The 15,825-nt window shown below is 38.9% G+C and overlaps 6 protein-coding genes across 7 annotated transcripts; 2 read left to right on the top strand and 4 right to left on the bottom strand.

The window, feature by feature from the left end:
* The first annotated feature begins 59 nt into the window (after positions 1-59).
* On the top strand, positions 60-2,211 carry LOC148170234 (UDP-glucosyltransferase 2-like). The gene is made up of 6 exons (XM_088044342.1): positions 60-296; positions 419-626; positions 673-1,092; positions 1,142-1,578; positions 1,626-1,845; positions 1,891-2,211. Exons 2-6 carry the CDS (start codon positions 433-435, stop codon positions 2,165-2,167), a joined length of 1,548 nt encoding a protein of 515 aa, XP_087900468.1. The 5' UTR covers positions 60-296; positions 419-432; the 3' UTR covers positions 2,168-2,211.
* A 68-nt stretch (positions 2,212-2,279) lies between these two features.
* Positions 2,280-3,141, top strand: LOC148170235 (uncharacterized). Its single transcript, XM_088044365.1, has 2 exons — positions 2,280-2,719; positions 2,764-3,141. Exons 1-2 carry the CDS (start codon positions 2,339-2,341, stop codon positions 3,040-3,042), a joined length of 660 nt encoding a protein of 219 aa, XP_087900491.1. The 5' UTR covers positions 2,280-2,338; the 3' UTR covers positions 3,043-3,141.
* On the bottom strand, positions 3,142-4,374 carry LOC148170236 (membrane-associated progesterone receptor component 1-like). Its single transcript, XM_088044369.1, has 3 exons — positions 4,019-4,374; positions 3,818-3,967; positions 3,142-3,771 (listed from the first exon to the last, which is right to left on the bottom strand). Exons 1-3 carry the CDS (start codon positions 4,320-4,322, stop codon positions 3,656-3,658), a joined length of 570 nt encoding a protein of 189 aa, XP_087900495.1. The 5' UTR covers positions 4,323-4,374; the 3' UTR covers positions 3,142-3,655.
* Positions 4,375-4,559: 185 nt separating this feature from the next.
* On the bottom strand, positions 4,560-6,929 carry eIF2Bepsilon (eukaryotic translation initiation factor 2B subunit epsilon). Of its 2 annotated transcripts, XM_088044331.1 has the most exons (8): positions 6,747-6,929; positions 6,576-6,700; positions 6,340-6,531; positions 5,864-6,289; positions 5,248-5,819; positions 5,082-5,200; positions 4,857-5,021; positions 4,560-4,810 (listed from the first exon to the last, which is right to left on the bottom strand). In XM_088044331.1, exons 1-8 carry the CDS (start codon positions 6,852-6,854, stop codon positions 4,604-4,606), a joined length of 1,914 nt encoding a protein of 637 aa, XP_087900457.1. In that variant the 5' UTR covers positions 6,855-6,929; the 3' UTR covers positions 4,560-4,603. The 2 variants fall into 2 exon arrangements, with proteins under 2 accessions (XP_087900457.1, XP_087900458.1); XM_088044332.1 differs by lacking the exon at positions 5,082-5,200 and having other exon boundaries at positions 4,720-4,810.
* Positions 6,930-8,662: 1,733 nt separating this feature from the next.
* Positions 8,663-10,445, bottom strand: LOC148170238 (uncharacterized). The gene is made up of 5 exons (XM_088044345.1): positions 10,221-10,445; positions 9,740-10,172; positions 9,509-9,693; positions 9,024-9,465; positions 8,663-8,977 (listed from the first exon to the last, which is right to left on the bottom strand). The coding sequence occupies exons 1-5, from the start codon at positions 10,362-10,364 to the stop codon at positions 8,700-8,702; spliced, it is 1,482 nt and encodes a 493-aa protein (XP_087900471.1). The 5' UTR covers positions 10,365-10,445; the 3' UTR covers positions 8,663-8,699.
* A 62-nt stretch (positions 10,446-10,507) lies between these two features.
* LOC148170239 (arylsulfatase B-like) lies at positions 10,508-14,170 on the bottom strand. The gene is made up of 5 exons (XM_088044330.1): positions 13,998-14,170; positions 12,998-13,157; positions 12,348-12,574; positions 11,801-12,214; positions 10,508-11,748 (listed from the first exon to the last, which is right to left on the bottom strand). The coding sequence occupies exons 1-5, from the start codon at positions 14,088-14,090 to the stop codon at positions 10,690-10,692; spliced, it is 1,953 nt and encodes a 650-aa protein (XP_087900456.1). The 5' UTR covers positions 14,091-14,170; the 3' UTR covers positions 10,508-10,689.
* Positions 14,171-15,825: the final 1,655 nt, after the last annotated feature.

The raw sequence follows: 15,825 nt of genomic DNA on the forward strand, positions 1-15,825 counted from the left end.
AATTATATCAGTTTTTCTTTTCATCTTTAATAAATGTTGATAAAAACAAAATATTTGTTTTTGATATTAAGTTTATCGCCAAAGCAATTTTCAATTTATTCAGTTATTGTTATTATATTGTAACAGCCGGTTATTTTCTCGGTCATGATAAGACCTAAATTGTACTTTTTTTTGACATAAATCTCGGATTTCTGCAGTTCATCGTAATAAAGATAATATTAATGATTCCGATTTCACATAATTCGCATATTAGTATAATATTGAGGCTATTACGTGTTTGAATGCAGTTTTGCTCGGTAAGTTTTTTTTTAAATTGCAAAGAATTAATTTTCTTCGGGAACTATATTGGAAATTATTTCCTGTAAAAACATAAGAGAGAGCCATTTTACTTATAACTTTCCTCCTGCGATTTTTGTAGGAAACTGAAGCATTATGCGTTGCTCCACCCTTCTGTGTTTTATTTCCATTTTGGTCTCAGATGCAAACACTGCAAACATTTTGGGTTTGTTCCCTTTGTCTGTAAAAAGCCACTTTGTAATATTCGAAACGATTTTGAAGCGCTTGGCGGAAAAAGGGCACAATGTAGACGTCGTAACTGCCATAATTTCAAAGGACGTCCCTCCAAGGTATTTATATTCCCACGCAACCTAAATAATTATCTTTCTTCTTAAGATACAACCAACTTAGCTTAGCAGGAAGTGTTCCTGTAACTACAAACAATCTCTCTATGGACATTGTTAGCACTTTTTCCACTTTCAACATGCTCCACTTTATGACACATTTCGGTGGAGTGGATGTCTGTGAGCTCAGTTTTAAAACTCCAGTGGTGCAAAATCTGAAGAAGACTAATAAGAAGTATGATTTGGTTATAACGGAAATCTTCGGTAGTGACTGCATGTTAGGATTTGGGCATTTGTTTCAAGCGCCGACGGTTTCAATGATGAGTAGTGCGAGTTTACCGTGGGCTAACGACAGGATAGGGAATCCCGATAATCCCTCATTTATCCCAAATTATTTCATGTCGGCCAGCATCGGGATGACGTTATTTGAGCGAATTGAAAACACATTACAACTGCTAGTGACGAAATTTTTGTAATACTCATTACGATGATCATTAATAATTCTCATGATCGGTTTTAAGGTACCACTTCTGGTCATCCGACAAATCAAACGAACTCAGTCAGAAGTTCTTCGGACCGAACTTACCACCATTAGAGGAGTTGGCTCTTAACACAAGTCTTATATTAACAAATAGTCATTTTAGTATTTTTCAATCTAGACCTACCGTGCCTAACTTCATTGAAGTTGGAGGCGTTCACATTCAAAAACCGAAACCATTACCCAAAAACCTGGAGGACATCATGACTTCAAATACTAAAGGGATAATCGTCCTAAGCTTCGGATCAATGGTTTTAACTGAAACTTTTGACCACGAAAAACTACAAGGGCTGTTTGATGCTTTCGCAGTGTTACCATACACAGTTCTGTGGAAAGCCGACCGCCAGAAGTTTGCTAAGAACTTGATTATTCCGTTAAATGTTCACTTCAAGGAGTGGCTACCCCAAATCGATGTTTTATGTAAACTTTATAATGAAATTATACGAGGCGGCTAAACGTTTTTTTAGGTCATCCCAACGCCAAACTCTTCGTTTCTCACGGCGGATTATTAGGAGTTCAAGAAGCTGTATATTGTGGGGTCCCTCGAATTGGAATCCCCCTTTTCGCTGACCAAGTACAGAATATTGTCATTTCTGAAAAAATGGGACTAGCAATCAAAGTTTCGTATCAAAATATAAATAAACAGACGATTCTCGAAGCTGCTAGGAAATTACTACAAGATCCGAGGTAAATTTAAATTTCATTTTACTAGTTTCTAGAGATTCCTTTTAGTTACAAAACGAATTGCGAACGAGTTTCTCAACAGTTTAAAGACAGACCAATGTCCCCTCTAGACACTGCAGTCTATTGGATCGAATACGTTATTCGTCACCGGGGGGCTCCTCATCTGAGGAGCGTAGGAGCTGATTTGATGTGGTACCAATATTTTTTGGTAGATGTCATTGCTCTTGCAGTTCTAGGGGGGCTAACAACGATCCTTGCAATTGTGTTTGTTTTGAGGCTGATCGCAAAAACTGCCTGTGGTGGGCGCAAACAAAAAAACGAATAAAAACAGTTTTATAGTCACAATGTTAAATAAATGTTAAAAACTCTTGCGATTTATTTTGTTTCCCATTGTTCGATGTTCGCGCGGCATGTTCGCTTCAAGTTGGCAACAAGCATGCGTGCGGTTTCCCGACATGAAAAACCCCAAATACCCACCCAAGACAGTTCAATACTCATGTACTCCAAAGCCTCAATGGACGACCATCGAACACCAGAATGGTCTTGCAGCGAAGTCCTCCAGTTAATCAGAGAGTATGGTAATCGTCCGGAGTTATGGGACCCCGAGTGTGAAGACTACAAAAACAGGTTCAAGAAACATCACAAATGGATGGAACTGGCGGCAATTTTCAAATGCAGCAAACTAGAAGTGGAGCGAAAAATGAAGATTTTGAATTCGCAGTATCGGAGGGAAAGACTTAAAGCTGTGAGAATGAGAAAGTTAGGTAAAACTCACAGAGTTACGTGGTATGGGTACAAGGCGTTTTCGTTCATGGGTAAGCAATGGGTGAGGTATAAAAACCGGCGTTTTCTAGCAGATTCTGGAGTCGTTAAACAGGTACGGCGGCTATTTTGAGGTGTAGGTTTAATGGTGGTTTTCAGGAGAATTCTGAAGAAGCGTCAAAAGAACCGTTAATTCCGTTTTTCGATGATGAAGACATCCAGGAGAACTTGTCTGAAGACCCGATTTCTGGCACTGATAGTGTACCCCAACAACCCCTTCCCGCCGTTAAACTCCAGGATGAGTGGGGCTTGTTTGGCGAATTGGTCGCCCACGCACTTCGAAAGTTTCCTGATGATAGAACTCGATGTATTATCAAACATAAAATCAACACCGTTATCTACGAGGCGGAACTTGCAATGTACGATAAATCTGATTGAAAAAATCGTGTAAAGTGTTTAAGTAGCCATCAACATGTATAATTCTTAAAAATGTCGTCATACACTATATACAGGTGGTCAGTTGAATAAATAAAAGTATTAAAGAAACCAATAACAAAGGTTTACTGTAGCAAACGTTTCACATTTCAAATAACGGGGCACCGTCGCGACGCTCCTTTTACCCTGCTAAGTACTGGTGTTAAGATGGAAATTTGAAACGTACGACGTTCGTAGCCAAGCCCCCTCTAAAATACCTAAACTTAAAATTACCCAACACAAAAAATTCATAAAAGTATGTGTACAACGGGGCTATCTTAATTTGGGGAAGGATCAACAAAAATGTTAAAACAAATGGAAGAGACTTAACGTTACAAAATGCAAATAGTGGAATTTAAACGTTCGTTATCACTTAATTACGAAGATTTTTGCATTACAATAAAAATTTCTCAAAGCGCACATTGATAAGTAACAATCACCAGAAATGCAGTACAAATTACACGCTAATGTACAAACCATGTTTTAAAATATGTTAAAAAGCCAACAAGATCATATAAAATTAAGGTATTCTTTCCACAAGTAGAAGAGCACACAGTCTTTCAGCCTTATCTCGTTTTTAATCGTCTTTACTCTTGTCGCCGGCGGCATTGGGGGTTTCGTCCTCTTCGTCGTCGGAGTAGTTTGTAGGTTGCTCACCCGGCTTTAGTAACTTCCCGACCAAATCGTACTTTTCTGAAAAGTCACGATGACTTTGATAACTTATCACCATGAACATTACCTTTGAACTGCGCCTCCCATTCCCGTACCGAATCCATCTCCATGGTGTTCAAGTCGCTCAAATCATCGTATTCGTCGGTTTTTGCTGATACCGAGAATGTAGCTAACCCCCTGGAGGCGTCCCGACCGCCGAAGGCCGCGTACGGGCCCCCTGAATTACAATATTATGACATCATCACGATGGCCGACGCTGCTAACTCACCGGGTCCGTAAAAGCGTTTTCCTTTCGTGACGTCGTACACATTGCCGTTTACAGCCACCAGAACCCTTCCGTCTTCTTGGTTCCCATCGTATTTCTTCAGTTCTTCAACAGTAAAGTCCCTTTTTTTAAGTTTTGGAAGTTCGGGTTCTGGTGGTGACGATGTAGGCACATCCTGGCGACTTTTCACTATTTTGTACACTAAAATTCCGATGAGACACACTAATGCAATGTTCAGGGGGCTCTGCACTATTTCTAAAACGATATTTGTTAGCAAACCGCCGGACTGCGCTTCGTTTTCGGCCATGTTGACTTGTGGAGTGCTTGACTTGACAATTTTGTCGTTTGTTTTGTTCCCGTCATGATGGCAGCGCTGCCTTCGACGCAAGGTCGCCGACTGATCCCTTATCTTTTGAAAACCCTACAGCCAACTTCATGCTAAATGCCTTCAAAACAAACCCTTTTCACTATTTTACAAATTCCTTAATAAACGGAATCAAAGCAAAAAGCAGAAAAATTCCGCTGCAATCAAGGTCGGGTCAAATGAGGTCAATATAAAATGTTTATTATTAAAGTTTATACAACGGTTTAGTCTTCGTCGGACGACGACGCCTCTTCCGCTTCCTCTAACCAGCCCGTGAACGGTTTCACTTGCGCGTGGAACCGAGTTTGGGAGTCCAACGTTTTGGCCCACTCCAGAATGACATCTTCAGAGACAAAGTCTTTGTCATAGAACCATTTTAAAACGAACATGACCCATTTGTCGTTGACATTTTCGTTCGAGATTGCCACATCCTAGAAAAATCCCTCAAAAACTCCTCAATTTTTCCTTTTTTCTTACCTCAATAGCTTGAAGGGTGTCCAACATAGCACTGTCGTTACGTATGTAGTTCTTGAGGATCGGAGCAAAGTATGACAGTAAACGAACAAATTGCGAGAAATATTGAGGACCAGTAGAGAATCTTAGCGACATATGCAAAATAGCCTTTATAACGTTGAAATTTACCTGGAAGAAGAATCTTGAAAATTCGACATCTCAGCAACGAGAGCTTTGAACATCAATTACCTCTTTTACTGTAACGTTATAAGCATAACGAGACGAATTTATCTCGAGAATTAGATTCTCACATCGTAATTCATCTTCAAAACCTCGAGTCAAGCTGTCAATAACTTCAGTAAAGAACACTAGAAGACACTGTTAGTTTGGAAAGTCGCCAGGGTTTCCTACTCACTCTTTGTATCATCAGGTACTGGAGACTGCGTGTAAGACATCTCTTCATCTTCACTATCGGAAAACGCGTCTTCTTCAGACTCCTCGTAATGCTCTTCGCCGAGATGCAAATGAGAGAGTTTTTTCGCCAGCTGTTTCCCTAAATTATCATCGTCGTTATCATCCAACTTAAGTCTAAAAGCCTTTTTTCCTAGCTTATCTTTCGCGTCGCAATCCTCAGGTTCCGTCGCTTGGATCAGAGCATTTTCAATAAATTGTTCTTTTTCGATAACAACACCTTTGCCGATAATACTGCCTGCAGTTACTCTACTCTTTGATTTGATCTCAGAATTCGGACCGATGACGCTATGAGAAATAACGACGTCATCACCAATGCGCGCATTAGCGAAAATAAAACTGTCTTGAATTTGGACGTTACGACCAATTTGAACTTTATCACCAATCACGCTGTTGGTAATTCTTTTATTGTCTTTGATTTCGACTCGGTTTCCTATCACAACTCCGTTTTTTAGGTTACGATTTTTCAGTGTTGAAGGCTGAAGTGGATAAATCCAGTTATTTTGAAGCTCGCGACTGTAAAAATGCGTGAATTGAAGCTTTAAAAGTTCTAATATTACCTCACGGCTTGGTACATCCGCCAACTTGTTACGGCGGCTCCGTAGTTGTTACCCTTTGTAATGTGACAATACACGGTGCTACCGAGAATTTCCTCATTTATTAGCAAACCTTTCACAAAATCGTCTTTTGTCTGGAAATCGAAATTATCGGAAAATAATGGTAATACTGAAGGAGAACAAATTGCGATGTGAGTGTCCTTGAGGTTGTGGTGTAAGAAGACACATGCATTTTCCAAGAAGATTTCTAAGGGAAATTCAACTTTTCTTTCTTTAGATTGGCCTAGTTTCCTGTGGAATAACACTCTATTGTTGTTGTTGTTGACAGCAACTAGAGCTTCTTCATTTGGGTCTCTTCCCAAGTGTCCAATTCCTGCCTCTTGAAAAATAAGTGTCATGGCAGCCCCCTTGTCTTTGTTTGCAATCTCACTTGAATTGAATCAGTTAGCATTAGGTACAAAGAGAACACTCTTAATTACTTGTGTTTTTTAATAATTGGTAGCAATTTTATATTAGAAAGAGTCCCTGGCTCTAATAGTATGAAAGTTCCTCTAAGAATCCCTTTTCTGTCTAGATCTCTAAGACAATCCCCAAAAGAATGACAACTTTCTGACACTATGATGTGAACTTTCATTGTTAAGCTCCATTCAGCTGCATTCTTAATGCTCTCACTAAAAGAAAGTGTAAAAAAAGGCTTGGCAGAACCTTATCTTACTTTATATGAGCTTTAATAGCGTCAGTGTGTGAGCAACAAAACAAGAAAGTCTCTTCTATTCCTCCAAAACTCAAAAATTCCAGAGTATAATCAATCAGAGGCTTGTTAATCAAAGGAAAGAGGACCTAGAATATAAAACTCATTATTGCATCATAATTATTTTTAACTAACCAAAGGAATGTCTGCAGAAAGTGGCAAAAACGCATCGGTAAACGTGTCGGCCACGACGATAGCCTGCACGATGTCATCTTTCAGCACTTCTTTCGTTTTTATTGACATTATTTTGAATTTCTTTACAAAAATTTGAGGTTATCACCATATGTCATCTCAATCAGCGAAAAGAAACTTTCGATCCGTTATGTTGACTGACTAATTCGGAATGATGGCGCAAAATTCAAATTTACAAATTTGCATTTATAACATTAATTGAAGAGGTTAATAATAAAGGTATTATCCGTCGTTTTTATTTATTATTTATTGTAGAATTGCACGCGAAATCCATAAATGGTCGAATTTATAATTGACAATCTTTTAACCCAGAACGGATAGGCAACCAACAATACAGCTGTCTATCATGCAAGTTACAGTCGAATTTCGATTCGTCGTCTAACATTTGTACTATCGCGGAATCAAAATTTCGAACATCACTTTTTGGCATGACAATGTGAAGCAAGCTTTATTGTCATTGTGACTGACATACAAAGTAAATTTCTGACACTTGCTTTGTGGTTTATAAATTTTAAGGTTATAAAAATAAAGGACAATTTACAATTTTTAAACATGAATCAATTTGATGTTTGAAATTTTGATTCCGCGATAGTACTTACAAGTTGGAATTTCTTCAAGAGCTATGGTTTCGCACATTTGTTTAAATTTTTGTGCGAAAATAATAACAACAATACGACGGTCTTAATCCACCGACGAATAAAAGCGAAGGGCAGTTTTTACCGAGGTTTCGTAATGACTTTATTCCTTTATTTAATCAGTTGAACGCTGCGACTTAAAAGAGACGGATGTGTTTGTGTATGTAAAGTGGTAAAGTAAAATAGTGCAGTTTTATTATTTGAATTAAAAGGTAGGTGCTAAATGAGTTTATTTGGGAGCAATGCAGTATATAGAAACTTTTCGCTTAGTTCATATAGTTTCACGAGTTAGCTTCTCTAGTGGATAGATACAGTAAGTTACAAAAAATATTGGGTTTAGTTCCTTTTAAGTTTCTTTGCTTTGGGATTTAGAAATATTTAATGACATGCAGTGTTCATTTGCGATCGTATTTACTTAGTCGCTCGAGGTGTCAATCGGATCGCGCTTTTGGATTTGAATAGTTCATGTGGGGTTGGCATTAGTAGATACTTTACTATTAGGGACGTTTCAATTTAGACACATTTTGCATTAGTTTCTCGGGACTTTTCGTTTATTAGTTTAAACAATTCAGCTTTTGTTTAAACTTGATATTATTATAGCACGCGTTAGCTCTTCAAGTAAACAGTAATTTACAGGAAACATTCGGTTTATTGCAAATTTTCATGTTTTTGGGAATGCAATACCTTTGTTAGCGAACATTTTTTTGCGCAATGAGAAAAACAATTAGGTAATCATGTAATCCTATTTAATTAGTTGGTTGGGATGTCAATCATTTAGTGACTCTCGTCCGGGCCTTTGTCTGCTACAATTAATTTTTTAGGAATTGATTAATTTTGTTTGTGTTTGTGTCTTATGTTCCCGTGGTCTCTTGTGGCGTGCGCGCTTACAACACCACAGTCTGCTGGGCCTCCATAAATCCAAGACATAAAAGCGCGTCGTCTAGACAGAAAATGTTTCTAGAGGGGCAAAACTTATTTTTGAATTATACTATGAATGCACTGTGTCCGAGTTAATAAAATTTGAACACAAATCAGATTTTTTTCTCTTACGTTAAAATTACAGTTGAACTTGTGTTTGTTCGAGATGTGAATTTTATTATTTACTTGTGCAAAATGGTGCATGCACCGAAATATTTTTTGTTATTAGAACAGAAATCTTTACGCCAGGTGTGACTTGGGGAATTTGGAAAGTAAAGATTGGCATAAACAACCAGAGCGCGGGAGAAATATTTAAAATTTTATTATAAGTACAACGGGGGCTCTATGAAGTACTGGTTTCCACAATTACGTCGTGAACTTTTCTATGCGCTGCCAATTGTCCGGACTGAACGTATCGTTTCCCGCAAATTCCACAAACGTATGGTTTCTCGCCAGTGTGTATCCTCATATGGCATTTTAGTGTCCGGGGATCCCCGAACGCCTTATCACAAATTAGACAAATATGATTTCGAACTCCAAGATGGGTCCGTTTATGTGCGGCTAAATTACTCGAAGTGTGGTACCGTTTAGAACACAAATCGCAACTGTAAGGCTTCTCACCTACAAGAATAAATAAAAAAAGGGTTTAAACTCTGAATGAAAATACCAGTATGGGAGCGCATGTGGATCTGAAGATCCGCCGCTCTTCCTGTTCGTTTCCCACAAATGCTACATTGAAATTTTTTCTCTCCTGTGTGTGTCTTTACGTGTGTTACCAATCCACAGTTACTTACGAAGCTTTTAGGACAAATCTTACACTTGTAAGGCCGCTCTTGAGTGTGTGTTCTTTTATGAATTGTTAAATACGACGAAGTAGCAAACGCTGCTTTGCAAAGATCACAAGAATACGGTTTTTCGCCCGTATGAACTCGTCTATGAGACTTAAGAACAGACGAGTGCGCAAATTTTTTTCCACAAATGTTGCACTCGTGTTTTTTCTCTCCAGTGTGGATTTTATCATGAGCTACAAGGCCGTGAGGATCTGAAAAGCGCTTTCCGCACTTTGTACAAACCAAGGGCTTTTCACCAGTGTGGGTGCGCATGTGTACCTTAAAAAAAATTCAGATGTGGTTCAAAATTAAGGGTTCTTACAGTGAGGTGTGCGGGTTCGTAAAACCTCTTTCCACAGGTCACACATAAATGTTTTCGTTCGCCGCCGTGTGTCCTCATGTGTTTTCTTAAACTTGTGGTCAATCCAAAGGCTTTATTGCACTTTGGACAGGGAAATGGTTTGTAATTATCGTGGATGCGGGCGTGAGATTCAAATTCTGACATCACTGAAGCAAAAATTTTAGTACAAATGCGATTTTTTACCGGACTTACAAGTAAATTCGTCTGGGCAAATATCACATTTAAAATGAAGTTTTTTTCCATGTTTGATGAGATGGGTTCTTAGGGCGCTTTCAAGCTTGAAGGTTCTATTGCACACTTCACATTCTAAAGGGATTTCACCCTTTTTCTGTTTAACTTCAATAGTTTCTACTTGCTCAAACACACTTGAATCATTTAATACTGTAATTACTTTTGGATTACTGTCAGAATCAACAGACTCGTTCTTAAATTCAATAATAGTTGATATTGTACCACCCAAAACCGTTACAGTCTTGTAATCACTGTAACTCTCAACAGTGGGGCTCAAAAGCCTCCTCAACTGTGTCTCTGACTTCTGACACTGCTCTTTAAAGGTCACAAACAAATTCAAAGTGAAAATGCAATCGTTACAAATGACTCCCGGTAAACCATCGTCTCTTGTAACCTAGAAATAAAACAAGTCACTCCAAGATCAAAATTTAGCATTGCTTACATTGATTTCAGTGAAATGGGATAAAACAGAGTCGAGCGAGTTTTCAAACAGAGAACACAAATCTTCGTTGTTTTTTTCAGTCATACATGTGCGACAAACTCTACTAAATTCAGTTATAAAGTTGACGACACCTGTCTCTGACATTTTCGGGGCTAAAACGGCCCCCAAAGTCCGATGTTTATGTTGTGACAGCTGTCAAAACTGAAACGTCAGCTGTCATTCTCGAGTCTCAAATTTAAAGCTAAAGGTAAGTTTACACACTCTGAGTTAGTAAAGGTATCTTCACATTATCACGTAACTGATTAAAAAGCTTTTATTAGAAACTTAACTTACAAATTAAATAAAATAAATATGTACAACAGCCTCACTGTAACATCAGTTTGAAGAGATTTCTATAAGAAACAACCGAAACTGAGTTAAAAACAATAGCAAAACCACATTTTTTTTCAAAAATGGGCTTGTTATTTAATTATTCTACGGTTCTAAACGCATTCCTCATGCTCTCTCTGACTTGCAACTCTCTATCTTCAAAAATCTGCGCTTTTCCGGTCATCTCAGTGGTGCACTGGTCTAGAGACTCATCAAAGAACGCAGTTTTGCTCTTCTTCTTCATCGCTGAAGTCTTGACGGAAAGCGTCACTAGGATAATAATAACGACGACGAAAGCCACACACGCCGCTGAGATCAAGCCGATGGCCAAAGGTGACAGCGTGTTATGGAAGATTCTTTGTTTCTTAACATCTTCATAGTCTTGCCAGTTGGTCCATGTGTTGTTCCATTTTGCAGGATCCGCGTTGGGGTCTCTCGGGACATTTATAATGGGTAAAGCTGATAGTCTGAAACGCGCAAGAGCTCTTTCCATGTTAAGAACAATCATTGGACGCTCCGCAGCCATATTCTCTCTTTCACAGGGGTCGTCTTTGATATTAAACAAACAGGGAGTTTCCATAGGGTTGCATCTCTTAGATTGGTCGATTTCATCAAAGTTTACTTTTGAACAATTGACTTCGGAGGTGCTGCGAATACTTCGGATAATCTCTTCGTCGAGGAGCTTCTTATGGAAGGTGTTACCAACGGCGGTTTTATCGTTCTTTTCTTTGATTTGTTGGTATGTGGTGAAACCCGCAAGAGTAGAGCCGACTTGGGAGGTCAAAACTGCTTTTTCGTCGTAGTTGTACTCTTTGTTTCTGCCTGAGGATCCGTACCAAGCGTCGCCTTTACCACCAGTGGTGGACCCGTAGAGATATTTCCAGTTTCCTTGACGTAGCGCCCCGTAGTTTTCAACGTCATCGATGTTGTGAAGAATCTCATTTCTTGGGCCTTCGGCACCTTCGGAGATGGCCTGCCATTGATCTACACCATCCATCTTTGGTAGTTCAGTTTTGTTAAGTCCCGCGGCTGAGTAGAAAGTCGGGAGCCAGTCAGAAATGTGCATCAAATTGTTAGAGACACGTTGAGGGTTCTTGATAAGGGGGCTCCAAATCGCGCTGACGCCACGCATTGCGCCTTCCCAAGCAGAGTTCTTGTTCTGTAAACCAACGATTTAGTAATTCTGAGGGTGTTAAAAGTTTTGATCTTACCCCTCGAAGTGGATAATTCGAGCCGTGGTTAGCATGGATTCCATCAGGTTTAGCACCGTTGTCGGACATAAAGAGGATGATGGAGTTTTCAAGCATGTGCTTATCGCGAAGCGCCGCAATTACGCTTCCGACGCTCTTGTCCAACATTGACACCATTGCTGCGTAGATTCTTCTTTCGGGGTCAGCGATGTAGCCGAACTTTGCTATTTCTTCATCGGGTGCTTGAAGAGGGTCATCGTCATTTCCTGAGTGCGGCGCCAAGTGTGCCAAATACATAAACATGGGATTTTCAGTGTTGTGTTCGCGAATTAGACGCACGGCTTCTTCCGTGAAGAGAGTCGTGGAATATTTGCCTTGGGCACTCCAGTCCACCGTCATATTCCTCCGCATGTCGTAACCATGCTCAGGCGTGAACTACAAGAAGATTAACTTGAGGGAAATACGACAAAAGGACGAAAGCTGGGTCGTTTGGAAAACCCCGAGCTCTCTCTGCTTTTAAACCGGTTGGTAACCGCAAGAGATACAAAAACTGTTGATTTTTTCTTACCGTTGCATGGACGGTGTGTTTGTAATAGTCTTGAAGCCCTTGCCAGTAGCCAAAGTGGCTGTCGAAGCCTCTGTACGTCGGAGTGTACTCCTTTTTGAAAAATCCCAAATGCCATTTACCAATCGCGTGGGTTGTGTATCCATTTCTCTTCAGATGTTGAGGTAGAAGAGTTTCGTTTAGTGGTAATCCCCAAGGTTCGGGCTCCAGAATCACCAAATGTTGCATTCCTGCGAAAAGCGCAAAATTATCAGCCGGAAAGTGAAAACCACGGCCAAAAAAAAACTTAGATGGAAGAGTGGAGTTTAACCGCAACCTTGGTTTCGCTCGGTTTCCTGTTTTAAAGAAATTTGAATAGATGCCCCGAATTAATCAACCTTATGTAAGAACGGACCAACAAAAGAATCCATTTCTGGTCTGAGAACGTTGGGTCAAATGATAAAGCAATTCAGAGCATTAATTACATTCCATCCAGAACTTTCAAGGCCGCTTTTTTCTCTTTGATTGTGTTCAAATTTTGCGGGTGCCATAAAATTGTAATTATGTAACTGTAATTAACCCTAACAGTTCCGCAAACCTTGATATTGGCCCGGTTTATTATTATTGAGAGTAATTCTGTATTCTTTGCCTTAAACTTGGACAATGTCACTTACCGAGGTGGATGGGATATTTCCCGGTCAGAAACGCAGACCTTGAAGGTGTACAAAGGGCTTGAGTATAATGACTGTTCAAAATTACTCCATTGTAGGCGAGGGCGTCAATGTTGGGGGTGGGAATTTCGTTGCTCCCGTGGAAACCGACGTCGTTAAACCCCTGGAAAGTTAAGAATTTATTTTTGGGAGAGACAGAAATGGTCGGGTTTATTTCTGATTGCATTTCGCGGTTGGAATCTTGATTTTATTCGACAATAAATTAAAATAACATGTGTAACGTGTGCCTAAATTCAGAAAGAAGTTTTTCCCTGCTTAATGTTTTGAACCCGGCCGATAACGCGATCCTTATTGTCCTCTTAACATAATAGGCTATTAAATACAAATTAAATTACAAATCCAAGTCAATTTCCTTTAATTTCACGTAGTTTTGTTTTATTCATAAAAAAAACTAACGTTAAAAAGCAATTTTAGGCTCAACGTGTCTTCAGGGCACTTCAGCAGAACCTGAAATCTTTTCCGGACTTTTTTTCGAAATTTTCGTCACAGAGATAAAAAAAAGAGATAAATAATTTAGTGAATTGAGCGTTTATGCATTTTTAAAACAATCAGATTTTTGTTCGTAAAACCTTGGATTTTGTCTCCTGTGCACAATTAGGTATTTTTTCCCTTAATTTACGATTATTTTGATCATTTTTGTGGCCTCGACTGCGCCGAGATTAACTGCATCGAAAACTCATAAAGTCCCAGTTCGTTGACTTTTAATTGGAAGTGTCTTAGTTATGTTAATTTGAATGTCAATGCTTAATCTCAGTAGCTAGAGCCGTGGTACTTTCAAGGTGAAGAAGTGAACTCGTTACTGGAATGTAAAGAAAAAAACTAGGCGATTGTGAAGAATGACTAACCGTCTGGTGCAAAAATGAAAAAATTGAGACAATGGCTCTAGCCCTGGACTTTCGTTTTGAATTTAGCCTCCGGTGTTAGAGAAAGAGTAAAAACTTACCATATCGTCTGCAACGATGACGATGATGTTTGGTTTCTTCTGTGCGACGGCGGCGACGATGGCACCAAGAACCAACACAACTTTGCAGAACATTTTACAGGGTGTCGAGCCTCGAGCTTTCGAAATACGTTTAAATGGTTAATGTTGCGGAAAAATTATTTTATACGTGTACCTTCGCGGAGTGGGGTGCGTTTCAAAATCACAATCACTACTTCTTTACGTCATTGGAATCGCCAGCGAGCGGAAAATCGCCTACTAGTTAGCCGCTGCTGGGTTTCCTTCGGACCGGATGTTAGTTCCCGCAATTCCAGCATTTCCTCCAGCGGAAATGGGTAAAGTTTTCCTGTCTTCAGGACTTTACAGGACCCACTTTCTTTTCAATGACGTCAAACCGTCGAATCTGTCGTAACAAAATTTGCGATCAGGTGTTTTCATTGAGATTGTCCATGCGTTACGTAATTGGTGTTAATTATTTCAGAATCTACAATCGGGACATCTGAAGTAGGAGGCAAAAAATTAATCGAGCTTAAATTTTTTTACCATTCTTTTTACGCTGAGTAACTTTGTTTAATCGAGAAATATTTCCATGTTAGTCAGGCGGCATTCTTTATTTTTATCTGGATCTGACAATGAGATCTCGTAGTGTTGATACATATTCAGATTTGGCACTACAGTGTGCCCGGAGCACAATTATAATTTATTAGTTTCCGGAGGTTTATCCTTGAAAGTCCGGACTTGCAGGAGCAGCCGGACTTCAAAACCGGAGGTCGTTATTTTCAAAATAATTTTCAAAGCATGTATTAGAATGAATTGCAACAATATAAGCACTCAAAGAAATGTTAAGCTGTTGACAACATCAAAAAACAGTAATAAAAGGTTGGAAAATAAATCAATAAGTTACACTAAACCGGTTATTGATAATGGTTGCATTATTTAGGAGTTAAAAATAATGTGAAATGAAAATATTTACGAGGAGAACAAAGTAAACACGTTCAATTATCCTCATATTAACGGTTTATTTGTGTTTTCTTTCTATAGAACTTGGATTTTCCACTTGATTCGCAGGAATCCCTAATATTTTCCGAAGAATACCACTGATAAAAATATCCACGATGACTCAAAATCTTAGAAATAAATCTTTCATGTTTCATTGACGCTTTATCGCTTATTAGAATAGACAAATAAAAGTTATATAAAACATTTTCTTTTTTTCAATTCGTTAATTAAATGACGTGTCAGTTCAATACCGCACTGATATCGATACATTTGAAAGATTTTTAATTGTTTTCAGGAGTCATTAGTTATAATAACGGCAGTAAAATTTAAATAAAACACTGCAGGCGAGATTTTATAATTATGTTTAATAAGAAAAGGCCGATTCTTGTAAATACAACTCAGAGTTGCGACCGCAGATACCAAAATACTTTTATAATCTGACGTCTTCTCGATGGAAATTTTTTCCAACGCGAGGCTCATGTAGAAAAAATTCAGTGGGTATTTGTGGTCAGTCTGATTTTAATGTACTGACCGAAGACCAAACTGACCATGACACTGACAGTGGCAATAATTTACCTACCATATTGGCAATGGATCTGGCATTGGCTAAAACCTCAGCAGAAACTGTTACCATTCAGGGGCGGGCTGGAATTTTTTTGCGATGTTGGTCGCCCAAAGGGCCTTACAATGAAAACTAACACAATTTTCTTAAAATATAGAGTCCAATTCTGCGTACTTTTCATTGTCGTGAAGGCGTAGCTACTGGAATAATTTTTAGATTTCACACCTAATAAAAATTAAAACCGAAATGCCTCTAGTTGTTTTACTATAA

This window comes from Gnatocerus cornutus, chromosome 8, assembly GCF_029298725.1.
Source record: "Gnatocerus cornutus isolate USDA-ARS CGAHR chromosome 8, icGnaCorn1.1, whole genome shotgun sequence".
In the NCBI taxonomy this organism is placed as follows: Eukaryota; Metazoa; Arthropoda; class Insecta; order Coleoptera; family Tenebrionidae; genus Gnatocerus; species Gnatocerus cornutus.